General features: G+C 33.4%; 3 protein-coding genes across 3 annotated transcripts; all 3 read right to left on the reverse strand.

Annotated features, from left to right (window-relative positions):
• Positions 1–744: 744 nt before the first annotated feature.
• Positions 745–9,466, reverse strand: LOC139888704 (secreted RxLR effector protein 78-like). The gene is made up of 2 exons (XM_071871698.1): positions 8,994–9,466; positions 745–772 (listed from the first exon to the last, which is right to left on the reverse strand). Exons 1-2 carry the CDS (start codon positions 9,464–9,466, stop codon positions 745–747), a joined length of 501 nt encoding a protein of 166 aa, XP_071727799.1.
• A 102-nt stretch (positions 9,467–9,568) lies between these two features.
• Positions 9,569–10,591, reverse strand: LOC139888705 (uncharacterized). The gene is made up of 2 exons (XM_071871699.1): positions 10,367–10,591; positions 9,569–10,252 (listed from the first exon to the last, which is right to left on the reverse strand). The coding sequence occupies exons 1-2, from the start codon at positions 10,589–10,591 to the stop codon at positions 9,569–9,571; spliced, it is 909 nt and encodes a 302-aa protein (XP_071727800.1).
• Positions 10,592–10,621: 30 nt separating this feature from the next.
• On the reverse strand, positions 10,622–13,029 carry LOC139888706 (uncharacterized). Its single transcript, XM_071871700.1, has 2 exons — positions 12,928–13,029; positions 10,622–11,407 (listed from the first exon to the last, which is right to left on the reverse strand). The coding sequence occupies exons 1-2, from the start codon at positions 13,027–13,029 to the stop codon at positions 10,622–10,624; spliced, it is 888 nt and encodes a 295-aa protein (XP_071727801.1).
• Between the last annotated feature and the right edge of the window lie 10,092 nt (positions 13,030–23,121).

Genomic DNA, 23,121 nt, shown 5'->3' on the forward strand with positions numbered 1-23,121 from the left:
TTCACCTTTTGCTCTATATATATATATATATATATATATATATATATATATATATATATATATATATATATATATATATATATATATATATATATATATATATATATATATATATATTCTATGTAATTAGAATACTACCCGATAGCCAGAAAATCATTTCATATCGAAAAATCCTTTATTCAATCGTACGAAATGGAATTCGTCATTAGTTCAAGTCCCTCGAATTCTGAAATGGAATCCCACTCAAGCTTCGAAAGCATTGTGACTGGAATGGATCAACCAATCATCCATCATCTATTCTGGATGAATTGGGGATGGGTTCGTAGCCTCTTTAATCATTGGAGACAAGAAGAAGGCGATCCTTTCCATCCACCACATTGCCCTCTTGGCGAAGAACCTGAAGCACTTACCGGCGAACCTGTCCGAAACACCATTTTCTCTCTCATTTCCAGAGTATCTCGTCACGATTATATACTATACCAAATTCTAGATTTTATTTATCCGCTCGTCCGAACCGACAATCACCCCGGTGTAATAGAAGAAGTCACCGAGCTTCGCGCTCGAATATTGACTTTGGAGAATATGGTGCAAAGGTTACAAGCACCAGCAACATCACCGGCAGCAACAGTACCACCATCAGCAACACCAACAGTACCATCACCACCACCAACAACAATATCCGCATCCCACACCTCAACATCACAAACGGTACCTCGAGCATCAACGTCACACACACCATAGATATCAAGGAATACCAGCAACATCTGTAACACTACAAACTCCCACAGTTAAATAACGACAAACGATATAAACACCACAATCACCTATGGATATATTGAAATAATGAGTTATGAAGTATTAACTCATTATTTCCAAAGAATTTATATATTATATAAATTTTGGAAACACAATATATCTTTTCGTATTAAGCTATTATGTATGAATTGAAAAAGGGGTAGATACTACTCGGTTAATTCATATTCATATGATTAATATGCTATAATGTACATCCTTCGTTAGCAACTCAATAATCATTAACTATAATCTCTGTTTCAAATTAAATGGATTCCATTTCATAATAAACTAAGTATATTATTCAATTACATATTTGATTTTACACCTTCGATATACTCGAAACTTTCTAGACAACATCATTCGTACCTTGCGAAGTTCACAAGAATCCCACGAACACCAACATCGTTCACTGAGTAAATATCAATAAAAATGAATAATGAAGTATTGATTCATAATTTCATTTACGTTGAAGTGATATTCCATGAAGATTAAGAAATTTCTAAAGTTTTAGAGATTATTCATTTCTAGTTTTAGCTGAAAATCAAATGAGCTTAATATGATATTAATTCATTAAATCTGTAATACATCTGAAGAAAATATACACATATTTGCATAAAGACTGTAATAAAATTCTATTGTACAAAATATTACTTGTGAATTTTTTTAACGGGTAGGTAATACCCGAGAGATATATAAATTCACAATTAATATGTCACATTCTTCGATTCTGATTCAACAATCATCAACTATACTCATTACCTTCACAACGATGCACATTCTTTCATAGAAATCAAAACAACCATACTCATTCAAATCTAATTACATATTCTGATTTTGAAATCTCAGAATTCAATTCGAGATATAATTGAAATCATCACTCTTAGATTCCTACATCTTTCAAAACTATAATTTGACTTCAAAACTGTACTAGAACATCATTTCTATTCATGGAACCCACAAAAATATTTGTAACATTCAAAATCCTAGAACATCATATGTATATTAACAATTACAATCTGTGTTCAAACCCTTCGAAATTCTTGAAGACAATCGAAATGATGATCCAACCACATGTTACCCGCAGTCTTGTACCTGAAAAAAAACCCTCGAAACTAAAGTCATAGTTTAACACGTATCCGTGTCAGACCCTTTGGCATTTATTAGCTAAACTAACTTTTCAATCTCTTTTCAAAATAGACAGTTTTTTCACAGCTCCAGCAAATCACCTTCAATTGTTCATCGAATAAGCCTTATTATAACGATTACCCCTTCATCATTGTTACCGGGGAACCTTTCATATCTCGCCACATTAGCAGTAAACTTATCAACAACTTCATTGACCTTTAAGCCTCTTCGAAAAATCACGATACTTATTCATTGAAACTTTATCAAGTACTCATCTACAACTTATAACAATAATTGTCATACCAACTACTGGGAATTAGCAATCAGTATTTTGAATTTCGCAGCAATTTTACGCCAACAGTTATATATACATATAACGTCTACCTCCAAGACTTACAGACTTCGAATGTGAAGTTTCTAAAAAAAACCCTAAACTGCGAACTAGTTCTCCGAATTTTGGAAAAATGCTGATGAAGCAGCAAAAATTATAAAACGACCTTAACAGTCAAAAGTTTGATGATAAAGAATAGTATGTTGGTAAAACTCAGAAAAAGAGAAGGTTTGGAACTGGAAAACGGATTGAGCAAACTATGAAGGAGGCTGTGGAAAAATCACACAGATGAAATCTACCTTCAAAGAATCAAAATGATTCAGTGTCTGTTGAAATCCTTAGCAAATACCTTGCTCCTTACTCTAAAACCCCTGCGGACAATATTCTTCATCATCCTCTTATCTTAAATATTCTAAGATATCATCGTATCTTCCATTATAAATATCCTCCATATTTCTGAAGATATTTTCATAACCATTCTTATCTGAAATCATTTATCCCCTCGTGTTATCTGTAGCACATCATAAAGGAAACTGTTTTAGTTTCTAAACATCTGAAACCTCTGAGTGTAAAGTATGAATGTTTTTGAAGTAATGTTGGGAACTGAAGCATGAGTTAGTATAATATAATGACACTTGATCAACGTGATTATATTACAGTAAGTAATGCTGAGTTTCTAATAGGACATGACGATTCACAGACCATACCGTCATCATGTGCCATGTTACACGACTTTAGTATTCTATTTAACCTCTAAAAATATCAAGAAAATATTTTCTTGATGATTCAGTCTTTTCCGGATATTCTGGTAATTTGATAAATCAAGATTTTGCCATTACAATTTCTTTCTTAGAACATTAATTATGTTCATTCTGAAATTCATACCTACGAATTCTGGACCATTATTTGCTTGATTTAAAGTCGGGAAGTGAAAACAAAAGAATGAATCTCCGAAATAGAAATGAATCTCCGAAATAGAAATGGGGGTATAAATCGCAGCAAATAGAAGAGAACATTAACTGTGGATGACAATGATTATAGAAGAAAGAAGCAGGGACTTTGAAATATAAGGGAAGATATAAAGCCCAACAACAACTCATAAATTACAAACCGTGTATATCGATGCACATAGCAATATAAAGACACAGGAGGACTAAAAACACTATAAAACCAAGAGTATAGTAGAAGTAAATAGATTATTTCGGCGGCAGAGGAAAAAGAAGAATGACAGATATGAAGGTTAGGAGTATATCAAGAATCAGCATTGGATGGAGCATATTGACGAATACTTTAAAGTATGAGATGAGAGAGAAATAATAGAAGGTGTGAGTTGTAAGGAAACGAAGGGTGTGGATTTATAGTAAAATATCCGGCAGAGCAATCAAAACAGATGATCGCATTTAAAGCGGATCCTAATTCACTTGATTACCGAAGAATCAAATCTTATTACGAAGATTTTCTCCAAATCTCTTGAACTTGGAAATCAATCCTATCTACGTCAAGAGATATGACGAATCTACACCTACTCATTTCACTCTTTTGTGGTAGCTTCACTCGTACTCTTCACATAAACACATTGTTTTATCCATATTACTTAATGACAATAAAACTCTAATTTTCAACTCATAAGAGTCATGAAAACATACTTATTGTCAGCCATGACCATCCCAATCAAATTTCGAGACGAAATTTCTTTAACGGGTAGGTACTGTGACAAACCGGAAATTTCTGACCAAATTTATACTTGATCTTTATATGTTTCCGACACGATAATCAAAGTATGTAATGTTGAAATCTCAAAAACTTTGAACTGTGTTCATGTATTCATTTACCCATCGACTGCTCTTGACGATTCACGAACAATTATGTGTAAAATGACCCGAATTTTTTCGTTAATATATATGAGATTAATATTTACACAATTAAATATTTCCAACATGTTAAGCAATCAAGCTTTTTAAGACTTGATTAATTGAAACGAAATTTATGTAAACGTTTGACCACCCAGTTTGACCGATGATTCACGAACGTCATAACTTGTATTAATATATGTGTATATATAATATACGTGTATATATATATATATATATATATATATATATATATATATATATATATATATTTTACTTGAAAATATGATAATTAAATATCTCATTAAGTATATTAACAAAGTATTATAAGTTATGCTTGGAATAGATTTGTTACCAATTTTCACGTAGCTAAAATGAGAAAAATTATCCAATCTTGTTTTACCCATAACTTCTTCATTTTAAATCCGTTTTGAGTGAATCAAATTGCTATGGTTTCATATTGAACTCTATTTTATGAATCTAAACCAAAAAAGTATAGGTTTCTAGTCGGAAAAATAAGTTACAAGTCGTTTTTGTAAAGGTAGTCATTTCAGTCGAAAGAACGACGTCTAGATGACCATTTTAGAAAACATACTTCCACTTTGAGTTTAACCATAATTTTTGGATATAGTTTCATGTTCATAATAAATATCATTTTCTCAGAATAACAACTTTTAAATCAAAGTTTATCATAGTTTTTAATTAACTAACCCAAAACAGCCCGCGGTGTTACTACGACGGCGTAAATCCGGTTTTACGGTGTTTTTCGTGTTTCCAGGTTTTAAATCATTAAGTTAGCATATCATATAGATATAGAACATGTGTTTAGTTGATTTTAAAAGTCAAGTTAGAAGGATTAACTTTTGTTTGCGAACAAGTTTAGAATTAACTAAACTATGTTCTAGTGATTACAAGTTTAAACCTTCGAATAAGATAGCTTTATATGTATGAATCGAATGATGTTATGAACATCATTACTACCTTAAGTTCCTTGGATGAACCTACTGGAAAAGAGAAAAATGGATCTAGCTTCAATGGATCCTTGGATGGCTCAAAGTTCTTGAAGCAAAATCATGACACGAAAACAAGTTCAAGTAAGATCATCACTTGAAATAAGATTGTTATAGTTATAGAAATTGAACCAAAGTTTGAATATGATTATTACCTTGTATTAGAATGATAACCTACTGTAAGAAACAAAGATTTCTTGAGGTTGGATGATCACCTTACAAGATTGGAAGTGAGCTAGCAAACTTGAAAGTATTCTTGATTTTATGAAACTAGAACTTTTGGAATTTATGAAGAACACTTAGAACTTGAAGATAGAACTTGAGAGAGTTCAATTAGATGAAGAAAATTGAAGAATGAAAGTGTTTGTAGGTGTTTTTGGTCGTTGGTGTATGGATTAGATATAAAGGATATGTAATTTTGTTTTCATGTAAATAAGTCATGAATGATTACTCATATTTTTGTAATCTTATGAGATATTTCATGCTAGTTGCCAAATGATGGTTCCCACATGTGTTAGGTGACTCACATGGGCTGCTAAGAGCTGATCATTGGAGTGTATATACCAATAGTACATACATCTAAAAGCTGTGTATTGTACGAGTACGAATACGGGTGCATACGAGTAGAATTGTTGATGAAACTGAACGAGAATGTAATTGTAAGCATTTTTGTTAAGTAGAAGTATTTTGATAAGTGTATTGAAGTCTTTCAAAAGTGTATAAATACATATTAAAACACTACATGTATATACATTTTAACTGAGTCGTTAAGTCATCGTTAGTCGTTACATGTAAGTGTTGTTTTGAAACCTTTAGGTTAACGATCTTGTTAAATGTTGTTAACCCAATGTTTATAATATCAAAAGAGATTTTAAATTATTATATTATCATGATATTATGATGTACGAATATCTCTTAATATGATATATATACATTAAATGTCGTTACAACGATAAACGTTACATATATGTCTCGTTTCAAAATCATTAAGTTAGTAGTCTTGTTTTTACATATGTAGTTCATTGTTAATATAATTAATGATATGTTTACTTATCATAATATAATGTTAACTATATATATAACCATATATATGTCATCATATAGTTTTTTTTTTACAAGTTTTAACGTTCGTGAATCACCGGTCAACTTGGGTGGTCAATTGTCTATATGAAACCTATTTCAATTAATCAAGTCTTAAAAAGTTTGATTGCTTAACATGTTGGAAACATTTAATCATGTAAACATCAATCTCAATTAATATATATAAACATGGAAAAGTTCGGGTCACTACATTATATATATATATTTTCATACTACTAATTTAAAGAGTTTTTGAACAATATATATGTTACTCTTTAAACGACATAATTAACTTATGTTAAAATGTATTTACATATAATGTATTACGAGTGTAAATACATCCTTACAAATATTGAATACACTTCATAATATACCAATACATATAAAGGATAGCTATACTCGTATTTTCATTAAATTTTCTCAAGAATTCTACTCGCATTCATACGACATTTTTACCAGTATTATACACAGCTTCTAGAAGTATTTACTATTGGTATATACCAATAGAAATATGCAATTATTTGTGTAATATGTCATCTATGACCTAATCAATTTAATATGTCATCCATGACTTAATACATTTTAACTTATACTAGATATTTTCACTAAAAAACAAATTTTCAAGCCTATAAATAAGCACCATTTCTAACTTATTTTTACACATTCATTTTCCAAATTTTACTTCCAATTTTCACACACACTTGCAAGAACTCTCTCAAGTTTTGTTCTACTACTTCTTTCCAGCAACTTTACATTCTAAACTTGAGGTAAAAACTCTACTTCAACTCTTGTTCAATTCATATGTTTATAGGTATCTATATAAGAGTTTATAAACTAGAATATAGTTTAGTTGATTCTAAACTTGTTTGAAGAACTAATCTAATCTTTCTAACTCAACTATAATAATACTTATTTATATGTATTATGATGTTATATTAAGTTAATATAAGAACTTATAACTTGAACATATGAAGAACACCTTGAAATTTAACATATATCGTTTAATCTCCATTCGGTAAAAAGCGGGCTGTTTTGGGTTGGGAATTAAAAACCTATATTAGACTTTGAGTTAGAGGCTAAGACTTTGGAAATATGTTAATATATGTAAATAAGACTTCCAGTATTTATTTCATGATTTTAGACAATGTAGAAGTATTTTATCAAAAATCATATATTGGGTGGGTGCCGGGATTCTTCCAAATCTGTCCACCGGCACAAAAAGAGGGTAACACTCTGAATATTAATATATGGGCTGAAATTTTTGAATTGTTTTTGAAAAATTAACTTCTTAAGGAATCCATAGCAATTTGATTCACTTTAAACAGAGTTGTAATGAATATTTGGCGAGCAAAACAAAATCTGCTAAAATTAACGTTGTATGGATGAAATTTATATTGTAAAAACTATATTAACCATATCCTTGCTAACTTTTCCTATATCCTATATATATTTTTATATTTTATCATTAGTATAACAAAATATTATAATCTTAGTTAATTCCGAGATTGTATATATATATATATATATAATAATCTTGGTACATTCCATGACAATAAGTATACAATACGTTTTGATAAATCCTAAGACAATAAGTATATAATACGTTTTGATAAATTCTAAGACAATACATATACAATATGTCTCTGGATTGATGCAAAGACAATACGTATACAATACGTCGTGGGGTAATTCTAAGATTATATATATACCGATTATTGGACTGTTGGACATTTCGGACTATTTTGGACTACTAACAAAGGACTACTAACATAAAAATGTTAAAAATTAATATATAAGTATTCTATGAACTTGTTTTATTTTATTCACATGTCGTATTATTAAATGAATCATTATTATTGTTATAGGTTCGTGAATCCAAGGACGACGGCCATATTTTTAATAAGCTGAAAACTTATTATTAATATACTTTTACTACCATGAGTATATAGTCCCATTTTTAAACTCTAAAAATATTTTGGGATGAGAATACATGCATTTTATGTTTTACACCATGGACACAAGTACTTAAAATATATTCTACGATGAGTTGTACCACCTTGCATATCTTCCCTAATAGCTTGGTAACTAATATTTACATGTTGTAAGAACGTGTAAGCGCGAATCATATTGATAGATCTATCGGGTTTGACATCCCCAACCGGGCTAGTCGCTCTAGTATCGTAAACGGTTTCATAGTACTTCATTTTTACTACACTTGGTACAGAGCAGGGAGATTTCATAATAAAGGGAATATGCTACATTAATGGTTAAGTATGGTTACCGAAGGGCTCAATAACTTATAGAATACTTTTATACACTTGCGAGTGTACATATATTTATAACTATGAAATCTTGTGGTCTATATTTATATCGATGCTAAACCTATATATCTCACCAACCTTTGTGTTGACTGTTTAAGCATGTTTATTCTCAGGTCCTTAAGAAAGTCTTCCGCTGTTGCATAATTTGAGCAAGCTGTGTATGGAGTCTCATGCTTTTAATTAAATAAAGTGTTGTATTTAATAAAACCTTTATCATGTATTATATTTGACTGTTATGTCAAGTGTGTAGTATTTGAAAATCGATGTATTATGGGGATTATTCCTTAAATAATCGCCCAATTTTTTAAAACATGCATTATGTATAATAATGGTGTGCTTTTTATGAAACGAATGCAATATTTCCTAAAACGTATCATATAGAGGTCAAATACCCCACTATGGGACCAATGAATAAGGTACTGCGTTTATAGTAATATGGATGGGTTGTTTTACTAAATATCTAAACAAATCTTGTGGATACAAGATCTGGTCCCCAATGCTGATATTAACTCCAGCATTATGTTCATCCTCAACCCTGTCAAAATCACACCTAAGATATTCCGTCTTTTGTCTACTGATTCGTAGACCATTTTGTTCTAAGGCCTCCCTCCATTGTTCTAGTCTTCGATTAAGCTCATTCTTGGAATCCGCTATAAGCACAATATCATCAGCAAAAAGTAGACTCCAAGGGATGTTCCCTTGTATATCTCGAGACAGCTCATCTAGGATCAAAGCAAAAAGGAAAGGGCTAAGGGCAGATCCCTGGCGCAGGCCTAATTCAATCGGGAAATAATCAGTGTTTCCCACCGGCATCCGAACGCAGGACTTCACCCCATCGTACATGTCCATAATAGCTTTAATATATCTACTTGGGATAACTCTAATATTAAGAGTCTTCCAAATCAACTTTCGCGGAACACAATCATAAGCCTTTTCTAAGTCTAAAAAGACCATCTCTAAGTTCTTTTACTTTTCCCTATACTTCTCCATAATGCTTCTTATAATATGAATTGCCTCCATCGAAGAGCGCCCTGGCATGAAACCAAATTGGTTTTCCTAAACCGTAGTTTCACGACAAAGTCTAGTCTCAATCACTCTCTCCCATAGTTTCATGGTATGGCTTAGTAATTTTATGCCTCTGTAGCTACCGTAGATTTGGGCATCTCCCTTATTTTTGAAGATGGGGATAATCTCGCTTCGTCTCCATTCCGTGGGCATTTTATAGATTCTAAACATCTTATTGAAGAGACACGCCAACCACCTAACACCATCCTCACCAAGGCACTGCCACGCCTCTATTGGGATCTGGTCTAGTCCAACAGCTTTGTTTCTACCCATATTTAGTAGTGCCATTCTTACTTCTTCATGACTGATCCGCCTACATAAATTATTATTCTGAAATTTTCCTATGCCCCCGTCCCGCGAATCATCTTGGCGCCCTGGTCCTCCACCAACGAAAAGAGATGAGAAATACCCTTCCCATCTTTTCCTTATTTCTTCTTCCTTCACTAGGGTTTGACCGGCTTCATCTTTGATAAACTTGATTATATCTATATCCCTCCTCCTATGCTCTCTAGCTTTTGCAATCTTGTAGATATCATTAGCTCCTTCTTTAGAATCTAGTTTCCTATACAAATCTTCATACGCTTTATCTTTTGCACGTGCAACGGCCTTCTTAGCTTCTCTTTTTGCTTCTTTATATCTCTCTACTTCCCTAGTTCTATCCTCTCGAGTTCCCTCCTGGCATGTAATGATCTCCCGAAACCTCCGTTGTTTAAGCACAACTTTGGTTTGAACCTCCTCACTAATCCACCATGATTCTCTACTAGACTTGTGTCCTCACGATGTTCCTACTGCCACACCTAAGGCTTCCTTGGCTACATCTCTAATAATGGATGCTAGACTATTCCACATCTGATCTGCTTCACCATGAGTAGCAGTTTCCACTCCTGCCTCTACTCTTTCCAAAACCAAAGCTTTAAAAGTTTCGGCTTTCTCTCCATTCAGATTCTTCCAAAGGATCCTAGGTTGGACGGGTCTCGCGCTCCTAGTAACCCACCTTCGCAGAACCAAGTCCATGACCAATAATCTGTATTGGGTGGAACAGGTTCAGGTAGTCAAGACTCTGCAGTCTCTGCAAGCCCTAAGGTCCCCTTTGTGAAGCAGCAAATAGTCGATCTGGCTACTATAGCCCCCTCTGTGGAAAGTTGCTAGTTGAGCTTCCGTCTTACTGAAGAAAGAGTTTGCAACAACTAACTCGTGGGCAACAGCAAAATCGAGAATAGAGCATCCTCCTTCATTTCGAACTCCGTACCCAAAGCCACCATGGACTCCCGTAAAACCATCTGAATCAGTTCCTGTATAACCATTAACGTCTCCCCCAATAAGTAAACGATGATCAGCAGGGCAACTCCTCACAACCTCATCTAACGAAACCCAAAAGCGTCTTTTATCTTCTTCTCCTAACCCAGCATAGGGTGCGTAAGCACTAATGACCATGTAAGTCACCTCCCGGATAACTAACATAACCGACATAATCCTATCACTACACCTACCCACACCCACAACAAGCTCCTTATATGGATGTCCTAAAAGTATTCCTACCCCGTTTCTAGCTACACTAGAACCCGTAAACCACAACTTGTAGTCGCCTATGACAACCGCCTCTTGTCCCCTCCATCTAGTCTCCTGGACACACAATATGTCCACTTTAATCTTTAGTAAAGTATCAACAAGCTCAAGGGATTTGCTAGTCAATGTCCCTACGTTCCAACTCCCTACTCTAATCTTAACTGGGTTCACTAATCTATTGCCACTACTAGACCCTCTAGGCCTACCCGCCACTACGCTCGAAGGACATGACCTCAAGTAACCATCACGTCGAGAAGTGTCTATCTTATTGTATAAAAGAAACCAATATAAAGGGAGTATATATGAGTATATTAATATTTAATGTTATACAAATATCGTTTTAACAGATAATAATTAATATATTATTACTAAAATAATAACATAGGTCATAGAAATGACGTGGCATGAATATCAATTAAAGGGCATTAAATAATAAACGGTATAAGATAACGGAAAAAGTAGGGTCGTGACAGTACCTTCCCGTTATGGAAATTTCGTCCCAAAATTTAAGCAGGTGCAGGGGTTGACTTGTCATCTGGGAACAAATGCGGGTACTTCTGCCTCATCTGATCTTCATGCTCCTAAGTGAACTCGGTACCGCATCTGGCGTTCCATCTAACTTGAACAATAGGAATTCTGCTTTGCTTGAGCGTCTTAACCTCTCGATCCATAATCTCAATAGGTTTCTCAATAAAATGGAGTTGTTTATCAACATGAAGCTCCTCAAGAGGAATGGTTTCAGCGGCCTCAGCCAAACACTTCTTCAAATTCGATATATGAAATACGTCATGAATAGCACTGAGTTCTTGTGGCAATTTCAAACGATAAGCCACGGGTCCAACTCTCTCGGTAATCTCAAAAGGTCCAACAAAATGAGGATTCAACTTTCCCCTCTTACCAAAACGTACCACACCTTTCCAAGGTGATACCTTCAACATAACACGGTCACCAACTTGAAATTCTATATCTTTCCTTCTCTTATCGGCATAACTCTTTTGTCGACTTCTGGTAGTTTTCAATCTTTTCTTAATCTGTACGATCTTCTCAGTAGTCTCATGAATAATTTCTGGACCTGTGAGTTGAGCATCCCCAACCTCATTCCAACAGATAGGAGACCTACACTTTCTACCATACAGAGCTTCAAACGGTGCGGCTTTAATACTTGCATGATAGCTGTTGTTATAAGAAAATTCAGCTAGTGGCAAATATTTATCCCACCCATTACCAAAATCAATAACACACTCTCGTAACATATCTTCTAACGTTTAGATGGTCTTTTCACTCTGACCATTCGTCTGAGGATGATAAGCAGTGCTCATATCCAACTTAGTTCCCAAAGCTTCCTGTAAGGATTGCCAAAACTTCGATATAAATTGACTGTCTCCGTCTGAAATAATAGATACAAGAACACCATGTCTCAAAATAATTTCCTTTATATACAAATGAGTAAGCTTCTCCATCGAATATGTTTCCTTAATTGGCACGAAATGAGCTGATTTTGTGAGTGTGTCAACAATCACCCAAATGGTATCATAACCACCCACAACTCTCGGTAGCTTCGTAATAAAATCCATTGTAATACAATCCCACTTCCACTCGAGAATCTCAGGTTACACCAAAAGTCCAGACGGTTTCTGATGTTCAGCTTTAACCGTAGCACAGGTCAAACACTTAGCCACATAAGTAGCCACATCAGTTTTCAAATTAGGCCACCAATACAGCTCCTTAAGATCATGATACATCTTTCTTGAACCAGGATGAATAGAGTACCTTGACTTATGAGCCTCATCCAAAATAAGTTGCCGCAGATCACCAAATTTCGGAACCCAAAGACGTCCCACAAAATACCGAGTACCCTCGGTTCGTATCTCAAACTTCTTAGCCATGCCTCTAACTTTCTCGTTCACAAAATTCTCCTCCTTTAAGGTTTCTTGTTTTGCCACAAGAATCTGCCTAGCGAGGTTTGTTCGAATTGTCATATTCAAGGCTCTAAACCTGCGAAGTTCAGCCCTTTCTTTACGACTTAACGCATCGGCCACAACATTAGCCTTTCCCGGGTGATATAAAAGATCGCAATAATAATCGTTCAACGTCTCAACCTATCTTCGTTGCCTCATATTCAACTGTTTCTGATCAAGGATATGTTGAAGACTTTTGTGATCAGTGTACGCTGTACTTTTGACCCCATAAAGATAATGTCTCCAAATCTTAAGCGCAAACACAACAGCTCCCACCTCTAAATCATGGGTCATATAATTCTTCTTGTGAATCTTCAACTGACGTGATGCGTACGCAATAACTTTCTTTCTTTGCATCAAAACACAACCAAAGCCCTGATGCGAAGCATCACATAAACAATAAAATCATCATTACCCTCAGGTATTGACAATATCGGAGCGGTAGTCAACTTCTTCTTCAGGGTTTGAAAAGCAGTCTCTTGTTCATCCTTCCACTCATACTTCTTCCCCTTGTACGTTAATGCAGTCAGAGGTTTCGCTATACGAGAGAAATCTTGAATGAACCTTCTATAGTAACCTGCTAACCATAGAAACTAACGAATCTGAGTAGGATTTTTCGGAATTTCCCACTTCTTAATTTCCTCAATCTTGGCAGGATCAACTTGTATTCCCTGTTCACTAACAATATGTCTAAGGAATTGAACTTCTCTTAGCCAGAAAGCACACTTAGAGAACTTAGCATACAACTCCTCTTTCCTCAACAAATCAAGCACCAACTTCAAATGTTCTTCGTCAATGAAGACAATAATGAATTTGTCCAGATCGGGTCTACACACACGGTTCATGAGGTCCATGAACACGGCAGGTGCATTTGTCAATCCGAACGTCATAACAAGGAATTCGTAGTGACCATAACGGGTGCGAAAAGCGGTTTTTGGAACATCAGATTCTTTAACACGCAGTTGATGATAACTGGAACGAAGATTGATTTTAGAATTAATAGATGAACCTTGAAGCTGATCGAACAGATCATCAATTCTAGGAAGAGGGTGTAACGACCCGACCTTTTCAACTTTTATTTATATTTATTACTTTCACGAAACTACGTATTTGTGCGTACTAATTTAGATTTTATTCTGGGATTATTAATTATGTTAATTACCTTCGTTAATTCCTTACAATGTGTTTTTAAGTATTTAGTTACTTCACATGATCCTTGATTGCTTTTACGACCGTTAGTGTCACTTATCGCTTTAAACGATATACGTACTTGGTACACGGCAAACATTTGTCATAATTGGGATATTATGACTACGTAAATGTTAGTATGATTTTCTGTATAGTGGCTGTAAGGTACTAGTACAAAAAATTAGCTGCACAGACCCGGAACACAGATGTAAGATCTGTGGGGTGGCCTCAATCAATCTTTGGATCAAACTCTAATGATCCGTCTAGCACACTGCTGCTAAGCGGCTAATGTATGTTTAGAGTGAGAAAGAACTGTGTGAGAGAGAAAGTGTACTTCTCTCTGACTGAAGTTCAGATTAGAATGATGTGAAATGTGGTGACCCATGGGGTCTATTTATAGGCGTAGAATGTCTAAAATTCACGAGATACACGTGTCAATCACTGAATGGTTCTGTTACGTGAAGTATTCGAAATGTCGGTGGCGTGTGCTGACGTGGCTGCGTGCCGTTCACACGCTGAGTTAAAGGGCTTATGCATAGAAGCTTCCTGCAGGGCTTACGTTTGACGCTGGGCGGCCTGTTAGACGCTGGGCGGCATACTCTGAAAACTGCCAAATTTAGTTATCTTTTGTGTTCTCTGATCGAGTTTTCTGTATGAAAATGATTCTTTTATGCGTGTATCTCCTAGGATACACCATTAAGTTCTCCCCAGTTTAATGTCTTTATTTTTGTAAAAAATAAAGTCATTAAACTAAAAAATAAAAGATGCCTATGTCCTCGAAGACACAAAACTGCTATAGCCGTCTGTTTTCTGCTCTGGCATCACATATCTAATTATGAATTTGCCCCCAAAATCGTGTTGATTTATTTTCAAAATTCAAATTGTTTTGTTCATTTAATCTGATCCATACACGTGTCTCAATCTCATCCATTTGTCATCCATCAGTTGTATTAATCGTTTTAGCAAAGCTATTAAGTGCGAGGTTAGTACAATTATTCATTACTCGTCTTCTTCTCCTTTTTATTTTTCCACTACCATGGCTGAATCCAGCAGCACCTCATCTCAAAGAGATAACCGAGATGTGAGCACTATTTCGTCGAGTATCACTGAAGCCGAAATAGATAGACTATGTATAGATCATAGGAACCTTAGATTGTTGAACCCCATGGTTCCTTCTCCTGATGATAGGGCAAACAAACAACTGAAAAAGATGATTACACTGTATAAGCTCCAACTTACAATAGGTAACCTTCGTATTCCTCCCACCGCTTTCTTGCAAGAACTTCTATCTCAATATAGGATCGGCCTTAGTCAAATTCACCCACTTGGTTTGCAAAAAATTGTGCTTTTTGAATTGTACTATAATGCTGTTGGGAAAATTCCAAGTATAAACGTTTTTCACGAGTTGTTTAGAACTCGATTGGTGAGCAAATGCTGGTACACTTTTGATTATAAAGTTAATAAGGCCTTTACCCGAACAAAAGAAACCTCCTTGAAAAGATGGAAAGAACCATTCTTTTTTGTTAACGAAAGAGTTATACAGGACAATTGGGCAAACATTCAAAAGTGGAGGAAAACTAAAATAGGAATAAGTAAATTAATTATTTTTTCTGATGATTAGAGAACAACTGTTGAAGAGTGGAAATGGTTGGAACTACCACAACGTTCATATGCTGATAACGAAGTCATTTTAGCGCGTTGTGGGATGAGTGATAATTGGCGTGCTGGATATGTACCAGTGCAGTACTGGAAAGGCTGTGGTAGGCAATTTATAAATATGCCTTATTTGCACTATGTCATTGTAGAATGCATTCTTACTGTTATGCATTTAATGTGTCTGGTTTTTGCAGAAGAAGAGATGCAGGTCTTTAAAGTATTTAAGAAGGCCAATCTGGATTCTCTTACTGTTACTGAACGGCCAAAGACTGCTGCTGAACTTGAGGCCGATAAAGTGAAAGACACTATTTTTGAAGAGCAACTAAATAGCCCTGAACGGCCTATGGAAGGCGGTAATGATGATACTGCACAGCCCTCTTCATCTGATGTGGAGATTACTAAGACTAATCCAAAACCGCCTACCGCCAAGAAAACTGGGAAACACACAAAGCGTCTATGGAAGCGTGCAACTGGCAATGCTTCTCAACAAGCAAAGAAAAGGAGTATGTTTTCAATATTGTCTTCTGCTTTGACATAATATGTATAATATATGTTAATGCTTATTCTGGAAAGTTGGTTATCTTCAATGCAGAACCAACTTTGTCAACAGGTGGTGATGAAACTACTGCTAGTAGTGATAAGAGTGGTAAAGCTGCTAATGCTGAAGATGATAATGATGAAGAAGGAGAGAATGAAGGAACCGATGAGGATAACATTGTCAAAACTCCTCCGTTCACCAATCCAATAACTTCCATAAAAATAGGTGCAACACAGTGTTCATCATCTTCTCAGCCGCCTCCCGTTGTCCCTCTAGCCGGCTTAAGAAGCTTTGTGGAAGATCCCGTTAACAAATCTGACAGCTTTGTTAATTTTCTGAAGGTACATTTCACCAGTTGACTCATGAAAATCTATTTGTATTGACTATATTGTTTGTGATTTCTGAATATGTAGTTTATTTTTGTAGGGAAATATGATTGCTGATCTTTTGACATCCTTATCTGCAATGACCCTTAAACAAAGTTCCCAATCAACTACTGCATCACTGGTGCTTCTGAATCAGCATGTTCTTCATGGTCTGAAAATGCAAGAGGCTCAATCAACTCTTGTTGATAATGCTCTCCAGAATGCCAGCAAATTGAAAAGGATGGAAGTTAAGCTAAAAGATGTTAATCTGAAGTGGAAAACAGCAGTTGACTTGGCTCAAAAGAAGGAAGAGGCACTCCAATCAATTGAGAAAAAATGTGTTGCTGAAAGGACTGAAAAAGAGAAAGTGATGGAGGAGAAGGATGAATTATTAAAGGAAGTTGAAAAGTTGAAAAAGTTAGTTGAACAAGAAAAGTGTCGTGCAGATAAAAAAACTATTGCTGCTTCAGAGAAGAATTTTATTGATTTAAAGAATGGGATTCCTGCTCTTGTGCAGAGGGTGTTGAGCTCTCCTCTTGTTGATCAGACTTTTCATAGATATCTGGAGGCATCTACGGAGAGTGACCTTTCAGATATTATGGTGGAAATTTTGAATGCTCTTCCTGTAAGACTTGACCCTTTACCAACTGCAATCTCAAAACATATCAAACCTGATGCTAATGCCAAGCTGCAAGTAGCCATCAATGAAGTTACCTCTCTGAAGATTAACTCTTTAGAGGAATTATGTGCTAGGGAAGATGTGTCTGTTAAGGACATCTTGAATGTGCCTATTTGAAAAGATAACTAATCTGTAATAACAATGTGTAGCATCTTTATACTGATATTATGTATATATCCAGCCTTTTTGGTTAATGTTGGTATTTTTGTTGCTTTCCATGATTGACGCATCACTGCTATATGGTTTAACCTTTACAAGCTTGTTCAAAAGCTTAGATTTGCATATATCATATGAAATGATTTTTGTCTTAAACTGATTTTTGAATTTGTACATGAATTGAACTGTCATCCATCATCCGCTTTCCGTAATGCATAATTCCTCTTTATGAATCAGAGGTGTACTGCTACATAAATGGTATTATGTATATAGGCTATTAAAATTGTACATCTGTTTTGTATTTCCATTTAGTCAAAACAAGTTATGTAGAACGTTGTTATTGATGTAATGAATATATCGAACAATTTATCCGTTTTCCATTATGTATCAAAGCATATGTTTTGTAAAGAGGTTTTGAGAACTCTCAAACTACTTTGTGAAGTAGGATATGAATGAATCATAATGCTATTATTGTCAAGACCCGTCCTAATCCATCCGGACGAAGTCCATATCGATTATAAACGATTCACAACAGTTGATTACATCGCGAGGTACTTGACCTCTATATGATACATTTTACAAACATTGCATTCGTTTTTGAAAAGACAATCTTTCATTACATCGAAAGTTGACGGCATGCATACCATTTCATAATACATCTACCTATAATTGACTTAATAATAATCTTGATGAACTCAACGACTCGAATGCAACGTCCTTTGAAATATGCCATGAATGACTCCAAGTAATGTCTCTAATATGAGCTAATGCACAGCGGAAGATTTCTTTCATACCTGAGAATAAACATGCTTTAAAGTGTCAACCAAAAGGTTGGTGAGTTCATTAGTTTAACATAAATAATCATTTCATAATTTTAATAGACCACAAGATTTCATATTTCCATTTCTCATAAACATACGTCCCATGCATAGAGACAAAAATATCATTCATATGGATTGAACACCTGGTAACCAACATTCACAATATGTATATAAGAATATCCCCATCATTCCGGGATCCACCATCAGACATGATATAAATTTCGAAGTACTAAAGCATTCCAAATTCCAGAATGGGGCTTGTTGGGCCCGATAGATCTATATTTAGGATTCGCGTCAATTTGGGGGTCTGTTCCTAAATTCTTAGGCTACCAAGCTAAAAAGGGGCATATTCGGCTTCGATCATTCAACCATATAATGTAATTTCGATTACTTGTGTCTATTTCGTAAAACATTTATAAAAATTCGCATGTATTCTCAGCCCAAAAATATAAAGGGTAAAAAGGCAAATGAAACTCACGCATATAATTATTGTAAAACAGTTAATAAAACATTTGCTTGTATTCTCAGCCCCAAAAATGTAAAGAGTAAAAGGGATTAAATGAAACTCACCGTATTGTATTTTGTAGTAAAAATACATATGACGACATTGAACAACTAAACAATGCAAGGTTGGTCTCGGATTCACGAACCTATATCAAGTATATATATTAACACGTAGTATTAATTAACTATGTTTATGATGTATTAAGATTAATTTTTACATGTATAATCATATTACTATCTATATTGTATAAGATATTTATATATTATGTATTACTTAATAGAAATAATATTTTGTTTAAAAAAATACAAAACTATGTAATATTAGTATAGGTATGTAGTAAATATATTTTAGATAAATAATGTTTGTTGTATTAATAATAAGAATATTAATAGTGATATATAATAATAATGATAGGGTTAATGAAAATCAAGTGATAAATTTAGTAAATATGATAATTTTTCTAATAATGATATTTTTAACAATAAGAATACTTTTAATAAAAAATATATAATAATAATAATAATAATAATAATAATAATAATAATAATAATAATAATAATAATAATAATAACAATAACAATAATAATAATAATAATAATAATAATAATAATAATAATAATAATAATAATAATAATAATAATAATAATAATAATAATAATAATAAGCAAAATAGGCTACCTTTAAGCTTTAAAAAAAAATAGCGACCGCCGGGCTCGAACCCGTGACCTTCCGCTCAATAAACACCCACCCAAACCAATGGACTACGTGATACATTTCTGTTTTACTTCCTGATTCAGTTTATTTACCGCATTTTTACAGTGATGTCCCTTCCAACTTCAACCTCGGCCCAATCTGCTTATACGACACAACAACAATGTTTGGCCCTATAACTAAATTAAACACAACAACTAAATCAAACCCAATCCTTATTTAATGGGTTTGTGAATTAGAAATCAGGAAGAAAAAAAAATAATACCGCTGTATATAAAAAAAATAACCCATACGGTTTCATCTTCTTAATATCATCAATCCTAATTATCATTATCATCTACACGCACAGCATCATCATCATTAAAATCATTCACGATCCCTACCATATATCAACATCTTGATCTCCATTCAATCTCCTATATTTCGCTCACCACCTATCATCATGATAATCATCATCATCATCGCCTAATCAATTATCATAATCGAATATCTAACCTTATTTAACAACTCCATCAATATCACGACATCATCAATCATTATTTATGTCATAAACAAATCGATTTTATGACATCCTACACAATTATTAGTCAAACTTCTTGAGTAATATAATAGACAAAACAAATATGTAGGGTTTTACGTACACAAAGGATCCGAGATTGGCTCCACATATATTCGGTTTCCTCCACCACAAAAAGAAGGTAATATATTATCGACCCACTAGTCATGAACATATCCAACTTTTCATTATACTTTTTAATCCACCAAGGCCCTACATATAATTACAGCAAATACGAATAATAAATCTCATCCAAGTGGGTTGTTTTATTTACTTGTTGTCAGCCCTCAAAAGAAAAAGAAACGTGTGTAGTATATTAGGATTGCCATTTGGAAAACCGAATTCGAGCTGTAATTGTAGTAGGTGTAAGGTAAGGTGGCGGATTGTGAGTTGGTTTGATCAACGGATTGCAGCAACAATTTAGCAGCTTTTGCTAGTGGTTTGGTGGGTTGCATTTTACATAAAAGAAAAATAATCAAACAGCAAAGTTGTAGCAACAGTTTCTTCATGGGTCTTCATCATATTTGTTGCATAGTAAACAGAAACACAGGTGGGTGTTCTTCTAGCCAAAACAGAAAATAAGAAGATATTGTAGTTGTATGTTCGAAAAATAGAAAACCCAGCTAGGTTTCGGTTTCTCTTTGTTCTTCATCTATAATTAAATTCGAAATGCTGTAGTGGTTTTAGAGATGATTCTGAATGATTGACGTAATAACGAGATTTGATTGCAGTTTGTATTATAGTGTTGATTAAATCGACCAACTCTCACGGGTAGAAAGAAAAAGGACAGAAAAAAATAACCAATTGATAGGGATAGGAAGTTGAACATACACGTTTTTATATATATCTATAAGTGTACTTTCTATTTATAATTTATAAATATAATCATATTAGTAATAGTATTATTATTTATATATATAATAATAATGATAATAATACTATTAATAACATTGATAATGTTAATAATCATAATCATAATGTTAATAATAATAATAATATATAGTAACAATAATGATTCTTAATGATTGTACTGAATAATAGTACTGATTTCCTAATATATACTTCTGTATATATCTATTTGTTTTTATGTCTCTCTGAGTTTGTATCTCTTACATTTATTTATTTCTATAGATTATAATTACACTTAATATTAAAAGAAGACAAATTTATAACAATAATATTAATAATGATAATGATAATAATTACCATAAAATGTATAACAATAATATTACTAATAACAAATATATTGATTATAATAATACTAATATTACTAATAATAACCATAATATTAATAATAATATTATTATATCAAATTATATATATCCAGTTCGTATATGTAAATTTTATATTTAACTAACACTAGTCTTGATATTAATATTGGAAGTAATAACTATATTATTATAACAACTATATTTTTGTATAGTATTTTACATTTTAAGTTTTGAATTAATAACTTTTTATAATTTCTAATACTTACATTTATAAATATATATATATATATATTTATTTATTTATTTATATATTTTTATTTATATCTATTTAATTAGTTGTTTACAAACCATTGTTCGTGAATCGTCGAGCACAGTCAAAGGGTAGTTGAATACATAAACATTATTCCAAAATTTTTTGAGACTTAACATTATAGACTTTGCTTATCGTGTCTAAATCATATAAGATTAAGTTTAAATTTGGTCAGAAATTCCCGGGTCATCACAGTACCTACCCGTTAAAGAAATTTCGTCCCGAAATTTGAGTGAGGTGATCATGGCTAACAATAAAAATGTTTTCATGACGAATATGAGTTGGTAAATTGAGTTTTATTACTGTTTAGTAATACAGATAAGATAATTCAATTACTCGGAGAGTACGAGTGAAGTTATTAGAAAAGAATGAAATAAAGGAGTAAGGATTTAGCTTTTGACGTAGTCAGGATTGAATTCCGGAATTCAAGAAATTTAAAGAAAATCTTCGAAATCTAAAGATTTGATTCTTCGGGATTTATGGAAATTAAGATCTTTTTAATTAAATGTGATCATTTGTCTCGATTGCTCTGTCAGGTATTTCCATTATAAATGAATTTCTTCCGTTCCATTATTTTCACCATTCCAATACTTTCCTTCTTAGTTCGTACATCCAAAGGATTGTGAAAATGCTTAATCCAGTTCTAATCCTTGATATTTTCCTAATTATCATTTCTGTCATCCTTCTTTTCAATCTTCCACCAGAAAAATCTATTTACTTCTACTATTATCTTGGGGTGCTAGAGCTTTTAATCCTCCCGTGTCTTTATGTTGCTATAAACATTGATATACACGATTTGTAATTTATGTGTTGTTATCGGGCTTTATATCTTCCCTTATACCTTGAAGTCATTGCTTCTGTTTTCTATAATCATTGTCATCCCTAGTTAATACTTCCCCCCTTATTTGCTGCGATTTATACTCCAATTTATATTTCGAAGCTTTGTCCCTTCGTTTCTTCTTCTTCTTACAATTTTACATCTCTTGTAATGGTCCAGAATTTGTAGATATAGAGTTTCGAATGATTATAACGTTCTAAGCAGGAAGGAATATGATAGCACGATTTGATTTTTTTTTTTTTAAATTTATCAACATCACGGAAGATAGAACCATCAATAATACATTTTCTTGATTTGTTCTAGAGTTAAGTAGAATGAAAGAGTTATGTAACATGGCACATGATGATGGTATGTTCTGTGAATCATCACGTTCCATTAGAAACTCATCATGACTTACTGTAATATAATCACGTTGATCAAGTTTCATTATATTATACTTACTCATGCATCAGTTCCCAACATTACTTCAATAACTTTCATTTTTTT

The sequence above is a fragment of the Rutidosis leptorrhynchoides genome, chromosome 2, assembly GCF_046630445.1.
Source record: "Rutidosis leptorrhynchoides isolate AG116_Rl617_1_P2 chromosome 2, CSIRO_AGI_Rlap_v1, whole genome shotgun sequence".
In the NCBI taxonomy this organism is placed as follows: domain Eukaryota; kingdom Viridiplantae; phylum Streptophyta; class Magnoliopsida; order Asterales; family Asteraceae; genus Rutidosis; species Rutidosis leptorrhynchoides.

What these genes read in the sequence shown, in the direction of transcription:
- LOC139888704 (XM_071871698.1), bottom strand. Translation starts at nt 9,466, where the DNA reads ATGGTCTTTTTAGACTTAGAAAAGGCTTATGATTGTGTTCCGCGAAAG. An exon ending in AGCATTGGGGACCAGATCTT is followed by an intron (nt 773 to 8,993) that starts GTATCCACAAGA and finishes GGGAGTTTGTAG; the next exon opens with TGTTACAGATGTTGCTGGTA.
- LOC139888705 (XM_071871699.1), bottom strand. Translation starts at nt 10,591, where the DNA reads ATGGACTTGGTTCTGCGAAGGTGGGTTACTAGGAGCGCGAGACCCGTC. An exon ending in AGGAAGCCTTAGGTGTGGCA is followed by an intron (nt 10,253 to 10,366) that starts GTAGGAACATCG and finishes ATTACATGCCAG; the next exon opens with GAGGGAACTCGAGAGGATAG.
- LOC139888706 (XM_071871700.1), bottom strand. Translation starts at nt 13,029, where the DNA reads ATGGCTAAGAAGTTTGAGATACGAACCGAGGGTACTCGGTATTTTGTG. An exon ending in GGCAACTTATTTTGGATGAG is followed by an intron (nt 11,408 to 12,927) that starts GCTCATAAGTCA and finishes TTATACAATAAG; the next exon opens with ATAGACACTTCTCGACGTGA.